At 34.8% G+C, this 11404-nt stretch overlaps 2 protein-coding genes across 3 annotated transcripts; both read left to right on the top strand.

Annotated features, from left to right (window-relative positions):
- Positions 1-689: 689 nt before the first annotated feature.
- LOC114743567 (mitochondrial uncoupling protein 1-like) lies at positions 690-4275 on the top strand. Its single transcript, XM_028931776.1, has 9 exons — positions 690-884; positions 1677-1895; positions 2000-2078; positions 2250-2383; positions 2477-2575; positions 2678-2782; positions 3401-3475; positions 3876-3962; positions 4180-4275. Exons 1-9 carry the CDS (start codon positions 801-803, stop codon positions 4213-4215), a joined length of 918 nt encoding a protein of 305 aa, XP_028787609.1. The 5' UTR covers positions 690-800; the 3' UTR covers positions 4216-4275.
- Positions 4276-7357: 3082 nt separating this feature from the next.
- Positions 7358-10759, top strand: LOC114743569 (E3 ubiquitin-protein ligase HAKAI homolog). Of its 2 annotated transcripts, none has more exons than XM_028931780.1 (4): positions 7358-7431; positions 8053-8374; positions 9216-9274; positions 9695-10759. In XM_028931780.1, the coding sequence occupies exons 2-4, from the start codon at positions 8123-8125 to the stop codon at positions 10548-10550; spliced, it is 1167 nt and encodes a 388-aa protein (XP_028787613.1). In that variant the 5' UTR covers positions 7358-7431; positions 8053-8122; the 3' UTR covers positions 10551-10759. The 2 variants fall into 2 exon arrangements, with proteins under 2 accessions (XP_028787613.1, XP_028787614.1); XM_028931781.1 differs by having other exon boundaries at positions 7372-7431; positions 8041-8374.
- The last annotated feature ends 645 nt before the right edge of the window (positions 10760-11404 follow it).

The raw sequence follows: 11404 nt of genomic DNA, 5'->3' as shown, positions 1-11404 counted from the left end.
GAAATATGCGAATCAAATTTTAACAAGTTATTTTATTTTTAAAAATTTGGTTAACTTGACATATATCATTGCTGTAAGAAATCAAACCTTGTAAATTGTAACTATATATCATAAAGAAACAGCTCTAAAATGGGAAAAAAAACTAACAAATTAAGAAAATTAGGTAAGTTAGTTAATTATAAGAAATGTGACACGTTTTTTCTAAAATACCATAATTATCTTTTTTATTACCCCATCTCCCTCTTCTATTTGATTATGGTTGAGAGAGTATCCATAAGGGTAATTCAGAGAAAATTGATAAACATAAGAAATTGGTCTTATATTTAGGACCAAAATTAACTCAACAATTAGGTCCTATATTAAAAACCGGACCAGTAACAAATTTGTTGAAAATTGAAGACTAGAAATTATCAATATAAAGTCAAGTGTTAATAGCATTTGGCAGTAGTAATAGTAGCTGTCATAACAAAAACAACTCAACAGGGCATTTTAGCTCAGAGACCATGTGGCTTTGGTTGTGGGGAAGAATGAGTACCGGACGGTGAGCCGTTATACGATCTGGAAAACAAAAATAGTTGCGCAATCTTCTTCACTTTCTTGTTTACTTTCCCAGTAAATCCCTGGCTTGAGCCCACATCCCGTCTTCTTCCTCCTTTGTATTATATTATTATTATAATCAATCCCAAGATCTCCCAGCTCTTTCATCTGTACTATTGGTTTTGATCGTCTCTGTATTTTGCTCTGCACTGAGCACTCTGTTTAGGCCGTGATTTGATCATTTCTTTGGGCTCCGCGACGCCATGGTTGCCGATAGCAAATCCAAATCTGATATCTCCTTCGCTGGAACTTTTGCTAGCAGTGCTTTCGCTGCCTGTTTTGCTGAGGTAATTCAATTCTTGATTGGTTTCTGCGTCATCTTTTTGTATTCTTTAATTGCGTGTGCCCTCATTCCTGTGGAAGACAATTCGTTGCTGATATTGTTTTTGGGTGGTAATTTTCCTTCTTGAAAGGATATGGTTCTAATGTGCAAGAGACTCTGGTAGATTTCTTGGTTTCTCGTTGCTTCTACTTTTTTTCTTTTGGTCTTGCTTCCCAGTTGTCTGACCACGTTTCGCGCTAAAAGTATTTTTCCGGTAGATTAGCTGAATATGTACCCCCCAAAAAAAAAAAATCTTATCTATTGGTCAATAAATGACGAACGAGAAATTATATTAAATACTCTGATTTGATTGTTAGCGTGCAGCTCTGAATATAGGCAGTTTCTTTACATATTGGAACTAGCTTAGAGGTATAAATTGATTGCTAGTGATTGGAAATCATATTGATCAGTGCTGACGATACATATGACAGACAAAGGTCTGGACGAATAATCTCTGGCTTCTGCGGACTTACCTGGTTATGTGTTTGGAACTTTGGCAAATTTGAAAATTTACTTGCCAAGAGGTGAATTGTGTCGCATAAACCTGTATATGAAATAGCTTTTGCATTATATTAGTTTTATGGAACATTGTCCTGAATTGTTCTCCAGAGAGATCGACTTGGAATTTGTTTTAAATTACTGAATTTCTTTGATCTATTTAGTTCACGTGTTATGTCGCTCTGATAATCACTCTATTCTGGTCCTGATTAAAGCTCAAAAGCTCAAATTTCTAATCAAATTCTATTATATTGCATAGATATGCACAATCCCTTTGGACACTGCTAAAGTGAGGCTCCAGATCCAAAAACAAGCAGTAGCTGGTGAAGCAGTGACCGTACCTAAATATAGGGGTTTGTTGGGTACAGTTGGTACCATTGCCAGGGAAGAAGGCCTTTCCGCTCTGTGGAAGGGCATTGTGCCAGGACTACAACGCCAATGTGTGTATGGAGGTTTAAGAATTGGGTTATATGAGCCCGTGAGTTTAAAGTTTTGTCACATTAACTTGTTGAATTCTTTTAGGTCATGTGTATTGTTTACTTATGCGAGCCAATCACTTAAATGATATGGTTTCTTCCATAGGTCAAGAACTTCTATGTTGGAAAGGATTTCGTAGGAGATGCCCCATTGTCAAAGAAAATTCTTGCTGCCCTTACCACTGGTGAGTCCATTACCCATTGTTGTGGGAATATTTCGTCTATTTGCTATTAAAATGACTTTGCTACCATATATGCAGACTATTGCCCGTTTTAGCAGGAATTAATGTTATTTCTGTCTAAATGGAAATTACTTGAATGTGATCTCCACGCATTTTTACTTGTCTTCTTGACAGGTGCTTTGGCAATTACTGTGGCAAATCCAACGGATCTTGTAAAAGTTAGACTTCAAGCTGAAGGAAAATTACCTCCTGGTGTGCCCAGACGGTACTCTGGATCATTAAATGCTTACTCCACAATTGTAAAACAGGTGTGCATATTTAGCCTTCAGGAAGGAATACGCACACACAGTAGTCTTTTTAGTTCAGCAACATTTATTATTAAACGTGTATCTAACTCGCAGGAAGGAATTGGGGCTCTTTGGACTGGGCTTGGCCCCAACGTGGCAAGAAATGCTATTATTAACGCTGCAGAACTAGCCAGCTATGATCAAGTGAAACAGGTAATTTACAAGATGCTGGATGCTTGCCTTTTGGAGTCAATTTCTATTCTTTTTGTCCCTATCTTATTATTTTCAATATATAATCAATTTACTTTACTGCAGACCATTTTGAAACTTCCAGGCTTCACCGACAATGTTGTAACTCATCTACTTGCTGGTCTAGGGGCTGGGTTCTTTGCTGTCTGCATTGGCTCCCCAGTTGATGTGGTAACTCCATGTCGTCCACATAAGAATATATGCTGATGCCTACACCATATATTCTGTGCTTCTTGTCTTGTTATGTTCAATAATGATAAGCTCATAATCGAGTCATGACTAGAAACTGGTGGGACTAGTAATGGCATCTAGAGATTAATTAGGTTTCTTGTTGACAAGTGGGGCTTTTGCAGTCCGTTTTGGTAGATCAATATACGGAAATAGCCTTATTTTTCTTCTGATCGTTATTATTATGTGACTAACATCATGTATATTTTGATCGCCAACTGGTCTCCTTCTCTTGCAGTGTTAACATTTTACTAATTCGTATATTCTGTGCTTCTTGTCTTGTTATGTTCAATAATGATAAGCTCATAATCGGGTCATGACTAGAAACTGGTGGGACTAATAATGGCATCTAGAGATTAATTAGGTTTCTTGTTGACAAGTGGGCCTTTTGCCGTCCGTTTTGGTAGATCAATATAAGGAAATAGCCTTTTTTTCTTCTGGTCGTTATTATTACGTGGCTAACATTATGTACATTTTGATTGCCAACTGGTCTCCTTCTCTTGCAGTGTTGACATTTTACTAATTCATTTCTTCTGCTTTACTTCTGGTTTGTATACCCAGGTCAAATCCAGAATGATGGGCGATTCAACTTACAAAAGTACCCTTGATTGTTTCATCAAAACTTTAAAGAATGATGTATGCTTTCTTTTTTTCTCACATTACATCATTCTCTCAGGTCACATTGCCATCTGCTTTAGGTAGTATATGCATAATTAAGCGGATCCATAGTTGTCAAGATGATTTAGTTCAGCTCTTTAGAGTTCAGAATTTTATCCCAGCTCATTGTATATGGTGGGCAGTATCCAGAAGCGTAAACCACAGTTGTTTTGTTTCCATGACACATTATGCATAGTTAACACTACTTCCATGTCAGAAAATAATTGATCATTTTCGTTTCTGTCACAAGATATGCCTTTTCCCTGGGTTTGGGGTGTCCTGGGTCTGATTGCTTCATCTTATATTGAATTTTGATCAGACAACAGGATTGTCAGTTGGTGTAATTTATCTCCTCTGATTGGAGTCTGATATTTTTCAGGGACCTCTTGCCTTTTATAAGGGGTTCATCCCCAATTTCGGGCGGCTAGGATCATGGAATGTGATCATGTTCCTCACCTTAGAACAGGTATGATTTGAATCACGTGTTATGCGCTTGAATTTTCTTAGCATACATGTTACTGCTGAAAAACAGTAACTTGTCCAAGAAATCTTCTGAAGCATTAGGCATGTGAATGCTGAAATATTGACTATAGAAATGGGCCTGGCTGGGGATCCTTCAGGCAAATTCTCCCTTTGCTTCATTTAGTGTTTGCTTGCTAATCTATACCTTCTTCTAATGCCAGGCTAAGAAGGTCGTCAAAAAAATTGAGTCATCTTGAACACAACCAAACATAAATTGGATTGTCTGAGGAACCGACTGCAAATGGATTGATATTGTTGAGAAACAATAGCTTTGTTCTTTCCATATAGCCAGGGATAGATCTCTTGCTCTCTTTTCTGCGAGGAAATAATGATAATTAGATATATGGGTACTAGGGATTTTTTTTTAAAATTGTCATCTATTCTGTAGGATTCCATTCCGAGTCGCTGATTTTATACTTGCTTCAGTTGTGATTACAATGTAAACTGTATCATTCATTCATTCCATGAGGGGAAATCTAAAAGTTTAGTTTAAAAATTCTGGACTTATTGGTGCATTTTTTTTCACGAGCTGCATTTTTTTCACGAGCAAGACTAATTGGTGCATTAGAAGATTTGTTTTGGAAAACCTTTTATTTGACTACCAAACCACTTCAGTAAAAGAAAACTGCTGTTAGTTAACATGATTTTACTTCCCTGCTCGTTCGTTCATCCTTATATTAGACTTATAGTAATTTTATATATGTTTTTAAAATCTAAATAAAGTATTTGGCCCATAAAAATATTGTTTATCACCCTCAGTTTCTTAGAAAATAAAATTACTCCTCCTGTCCTAATTATAAGACCCAATTGACTTATTTGAGGAGATTAAGGAAATAAGTTAAGTTGGTTATTTATAATAAATAAGTGTTGTCATTCCTAAAATATCCTTGCTAATTAAGTATATTGGCTAAAAATATCATTATTAGAAGGATTATCTTGGAAAAACATGCATAAATATAAGAGACAAAATGGATTGGGGTCTTATAATTAGGACCAAATAAAAAGTCAAATTGGGTTTTATAATAAGGACCGGAGGAGTATATAAGCATCTATAAATGAAAATGTCCCAGTTAGTAAATAAGTCGTTTGCACAAAATGATAAATTAGTTTCCATATAAATTAGAGCCCATTTGTTTAAGCTTAATAAAAAATTATTTTAATTAAGCCGCATGAGAAAATTGTTGAAAGAACCTTAAGTTAGATAAAAAGGATTATTAGAAGAAAATACATTTTTGGCTTATATTTAGTTTAATTAAAATCACTTTTATTTACTAAACTCAAACGAACAAGCTTTCCGGAGCAGTTTGGTGATGGACAATTGAATAAATGGTTCTAAGGGGCCAATGGCGGGGTGATGTCCGATCCTTGCCAGAGGTGGCGTTGGGAAAGACATTAGGGGTAAAGTGGTAAAATACCCGATATTTACAAATCTCAAATTGGGTCCATGAATGAATTAGAAATTTATCAAGTTCACCAGCCTAATTTGAGATTTCTCCATTTCGGGTGGTTTTATATGGATTTTTTTTTATATTCTTTTCAATCTTTGATTAGATTATGCACAATTATTTTACATTAAATATACTTGTTTACAGGTATATAATAGAAATTTTTTGGCCAATCGGGAAAAATACATAATTAAATAGGCTTTCCATAAATTATATTAATCGTATATAAGAATCATTTTTCTTCACTTTTAGATAATATGATGACGTTTTCTGGTAAAAAGTTTCAATATAATTTTAATTTTTAAGTTATCCTTGGTTAATCAAAACACATTTTTATTTCATACTAAGCAAATAAATTTAATTTTCGGAATCTTATTGTCCAAAAGAATCCGTTACAACTCATTTGCAAAGAGTATAATTTTTTTTCCTACTATATGCAATCTATTTTTAATTATTTCGTATAGTTCATGTCTTTATGAACTGTAAACTTTCAAACAGGTATTTTTAACGAAATTTCTTTTAATCTTATTTGTACATCAATTTAATATTATTTGTATAATTGTAGTAGCAGGGTATTTACAAGTTTGTTCGCTTTTCTTGTTCATAGCAAGGTATTTAACGGGGCTTTTTAGATGAGGGCGTCATAAGTTTAAATCCGTAATTGGCTTTGGCGGGCGCGTGAAGATATTTTTGTGAAAGGACATATTTTTTGAGTGTCTAACCCTTTGATTCAAAAGGAAAACCGGGATGTGTGATAAAATAAATATAAGGGGTTTTATCAAATAATTATTCTGATCTTACAAATAAATTTTTTCCAAATATATAAAATATAGCAGAACCTATTAAAATATTTTCAAATTTTTCTATCTTCCTAATAAAAAGTTTTTCATCTTCATTTTCTAATATAATCTTTTGTTGATTTTTTTTAGAAAAAAATCTCAATCTAAATAAAAAAAAAAAAGTTAGATGCTGCTAGTTATCTGTTAATTTTCCAAAATAATATTTACATATTTGCAATAAACGGAAAGATTAAAATTTTATAAATAAATAATATTTTTCCAATTAAACTAATATTGTCAAAAAGTAAAAGAATATATTCATACTAATAGTTGTATACATTTTTTCTGTTAATTTTTTGTAATGTTTCGTTGTATTTTTAATTTATTTGAATATTAAAATATTTGTATGAGATCAAATCTTAAACGTAATTCGTATTGTCAATAAGTGAGGTGAACTATAATATTTATGTTTTTATTTTTATGAATAATATGACATTTTATTAATTTATTTATATGCATGTACGTATATGTGCTTTTTTTTTTCCGGAAAAAAAAATATTTGCTTTTTTGGCCAAACATGTATATTAGTATATACTACTTATGATCCTTAATATAAAATCTTGTTTGACTTTTATTTTGATCTTAAATATAAAATTTCAATCTACTTTATCTCTTATATTTATCTATTTTTTCAATCTCAATCTATTTTATCTCTCATATTTATTTATGTTTTTAAGATATTTCTTCAATAATAATAGTTTTAGCCAATTTATTCCTTCGATCCTAAATATAAGACTTATTTTGTAGTGTAGTGTAAATTACACTACAATGAGTACACTGCAAAATGGGTCTTATATTTAGAATCGGAGGAATACTTGATCAGTAAAAATATTTTAGAAAAGACAACACTTATTTATTACAAATAACTAATTTAATTTTTTTTATTTTTTTTTAATTAGTTAATTAGTTCTTATAATTACTAACAGAGTATAATAATATTTATAAAATAACTTTCGTTTTAAATATCACGCTCCAAGAAATAAATCACATAAGCCGCAGCCTCCGTTTCCGTTTTCCCGGATTTCCCAAATCCATCGCTGTCGATGTTATGTCATTCTCAACTCGCAAACTTCGTTGAGGTGTGTCGAGGCAAAGAATTCTCGCTTGTCTTCCGATCTTCTTGGTGCAAGTGAGAGATTTTTCTTAACGATTCCTCTTTTAGTCTTCCTGCATTTCATTCCCCTGTTTTTCTTTCTGGCACTCGCTTTTCTGGCTGAGATGCATAGACATGTACTGGATATGGCTTTCTTGTGTTTTTTTCTTTCAGATTTTGAATTTTTATTTTCTCGTGTGCGTTGCATTGGTTACCAAATACCTGTTAAAATGATAACACATCTAAGCACATTGTTGGACTTGCCTTTAATCACCGAATTAGCCAATGTATATGCTTTTGTTTATGAAGTTTGGATAACCTGACGATGGAGACTGTGCGTAGGTTGGGTAGTTCTCGTGCAATATTTTCTGGCCAATGATATGTTTTCAAGATGTCGAGGTTCCTAACAATAGAAATGGTGTTGGGTTAGATTAATGAGATGAGTATTGTACTTTCCTTCAATCATAAAAAATTCCAAGAGGCTAATGTGAAATTGCATTTCTTGATTCTTTGATTAAGTTTGGATATCGTGGAATATGCTGGAAGATGATACTATATTTTCTGGATTTCCTTATAATCGGAATGGTAGTTTGGATGTCTTGGAATTATAGCATTTCTACTTGCTTATCTTTTACTTTGCTATAGCTATATTTGCAGTTTGAAGGACGGAACTTGGCTTCCTTTTTCCTTTTAAAACGTGGAGAGTTGTGAGAAGTAGTTATTGAATATGCTTCAGATTCGGCTTAGTAAGTTACCGGCCTCGGAAGGTTCAGCAGGGGCGAGGTCTGCACCTGTCGAGACTGCAATTGCATGCCCCGACCATCTAGTCCTGGCTGATCTACCTGTTGCAAAGGGTATCGGTGCAGCCACTGCCACTTCACTTATGAAGAGTTTAGGACGGAGGTCCCGCCGCCAGCTCGGCAATAGAGTTCATTTCTGTGTTCGTTGTGATTTTCCCATAGCTATCTATGGACGATTGGTAAGTACTTTAATAGGGGAAAATAAATTCACAAAATAGAACATTCTAGCTGAATAATTATTTGAAACTGACTTCATTCTCTTTAGTAGTGTGCAACCGAGTCAAAGGAAAGATTAATGTCGTGTCAGTTGTGCTATGCTTATAGCTGTTAAGAGAATCTCATTCTTACTCACACCCAATTCTCCTCAGTCGATGATGCATAAAAGTGTATTATAACTTGGTTTGTCATTTGAATAGTTGTACGAAGTATATGTCAGTTGCTGCCATTTGATTAATGCATGATTGAAAGTGGGGTCAAGAGTGTCATGAATGGGAGGTCTGCATAAACTACCCGAGTCCTGCGCTTGTTTAGGCTGGTCATTTCTGTTTCATGTTTGTATTTTATGGCAAAAACATTGAGATGAACATTTCACATTGTTTTCTTTTTCCTGCTCTTCATTCTGTGATGACTTTTCTGTGATAGAGGACAGTTGGTTTACTTTTAAAGCATTCCTTTGCCAATCTATTAGATTTTTTTCTCTTCAATTTAGATAATTATATGGCTATTACACTTATGACTTACCTGTTTCTTAGGAATGGCATTGTGATATCTGTATCTCTGAAATGCATTTCTAGTCTTAAGAAGTTTTATTTTCTTTGTATAGTTCTGATATGGACCTCATTAGTGATGTATTTCAGTTTCTGATGTCATCGGGACATCATGGCTGTCATGATTTGTGTTCGGCTTCACTTTCTTTGTCTGGGCTGTTTTCCCGGAAGGGTAGATGGGCTGAACGTATGCTTTAAGTTCTTGCATTCTTTGATGGTGGCTCGCTATGACTGACAGTTTGTGGTCTTGCAGAGCCCTTGCGAGCATGCCTTCTGCCTTGATTGTGCTAGAAGTGACCCAATGTGCTGCCTGTAAGAATGTTTCTTATCTTCTGATCGTCGAATAGGAAAGCAATGAATTCCCGGTTATTTGTTTAGGAAGATTTTAGTTTCCAGCTCAACATAGGTTGTCTTCTTCCAACCTACACATATAACAGCTTTGAGTCCTAGTTCGAATGCCTTTGATTTCGGGCTTGAATTTTACTACTGAGTTGTATTCAATACGTTGCATAACATGAATTTGATGTAGTTTTTAAGTATTTAGCTAACACGATTTCATAACACATTCTAAACTTATGCATGTCATTTTGCAATATCAAAGTGGCTTGGAGTATTAGAGGGGACAAGGATAATTTTGTTCATTCATTTTATTAATAGACGTTTTGCTTTAAGGTTCACGAGATATATCTTTCGCAGTTTGACAAATAGAATGACTTTGTTTCCTTGGAACAGGTGTGATGAACGAATCCAGAAGATTCAAACCATCAAAATGATGGAGGGAATCTTTGTTTGCGCTGCTCCCCATTGTCTAAAGTCTTTCTTGAAGAAGACTGAATTTGAATCTCACATCCAAGAAAACCACTCTGATCTGCTTCGGCCTAATGCAGAGAGAGAGGATGGAAATGAGTCAGAGGCACAGAGTGTTAGGCAATCTACAGCATCAGACTCCACTGCTCGAGGTCCCCATAGGCCCGTTTTCTCTCCTGGTTCAAAGTCTCAGCTTCAGGATTGGGATGATAAAAGCCGTCAACAACCAACGAGAGAGCAGCCCCCTTCAAGGTCAATTCAACAGCCAAAGCCACCATTTTTGGGTCAAGCACCTAATCCTTCTTTGGATCCTCAGTCAGGCAACACTGGAGCTATTCAACAGGACTTCCATTCACAGAGTTTTGACATGAAGCACTCCCAACGTGAACCCTGCCATCTCGTTGAGAGACAGCAAGGAGTTTCTTCAGAGACCCCAATTCGTGATTATCCACCCATGCATTCTATCAAGCCAACCGATGTTGCCATGCAAGTTAATCCCAATGCATTTCCGAAACCTCCTATAGCATTTAGTTACCCCCCTTACCCACAAGAGGTAGGTCAGCCTTTTTATGCTACATCCTATGACATGCCTAGGCAGAACTCGTCTTCTGAAATAGGTTTCGATCAGGGTTCACTATTTGGATACCCACGAGTTCCTGTAAGTGGCCCAAATTTTCCAGCAAATTATCCTCAGGCCTGGAATGTAGGAATGACCGGTGTACCTTTTGATCAAGCTCAGGGTGGTATGATTACTGATCCAAGAGATGCTAAAGGGATGTAGGTGTGACGTTCAGTGCCCCCCAAGGTCTCATTTTGTAACCTCCGGAATAGAAATAGTATTTTAAATGTTTGATGAGCTTGGAGTTCGTTGAGTGTGGTTGTGGGTAGCAGCATGATTACTGTGATATATTTGGACAACATGACTAACAAGGATTCCCAATCATCAGTGTTATGGTATCTCATGAAAGAAAGTGGTGTTAGGATGATTAACTTCAGGGTGACTCCTAGTTTTGTGTTTTAGACTCAAGAGGGTAATATCTTGAGCTATCCAATATTAATTCAAGTTGTCTTTGGATAGTTTCGTTCTCATTGAATTTTAGAAGTTCTTCAATAGGTGTCTAATGGCTATAAAATTTTCGTTTTTCCCCAAAAGAATGGGGAAATAATTGAGAAGGTCCAGTGGGAGGAAAGCAATAGAATCATGGTTCCCATGAGAAATGCTACTTTGAAATCAGAACCTCTGATTCTGAAAAACGATGAGAGGTTGATGCATAGATGATAATAGATGTCAAAAAAGCGAAATATATTTTTTTAACAAAAAACACGATGCGACATAAATCAAGATTGGCCAATTTTACATGCAATTGAATTAGAAGCCATTAACTTGTTCAATTTATATATAGATAAATAAATGCAGAATAACTACTTTATGTTTACCTGTAGTTAATACGGTTTTACTTTGTTGAGAACACATGTATAATTTTGTACATTTTTATTTGGTATTATCATATAAATTAATGTATTACATTTAGTTTAAGATGAATTGTACTACTCATAACTTACTGTATAACTTACTATAATTTTACATTTTATATTCATACTAGGGTTGAAGGTTGGTTACAGAAATAAACAAAT

This window comes from Neltuma alba, unplaced genomic scaffold (genome assembly GCF_004799145.2).
Source record: "Neltuma alba isolate B1F8T4 unplaced genomic scaffold, ASM479914v2 tig00004054_pilon, whole genome shotgun sequence".
NCBI lineage: Eukaryota > Viridiplantae > Streptophyta > Magnoliopsida > Fabales > Fabaceae > Neltuma > Neltuma alba.
The sequence above is the reverse complement of the archived record's forward strand: the minus strand, read 5'-3'. Positions and strand labels throughout refer to the sequence as shown.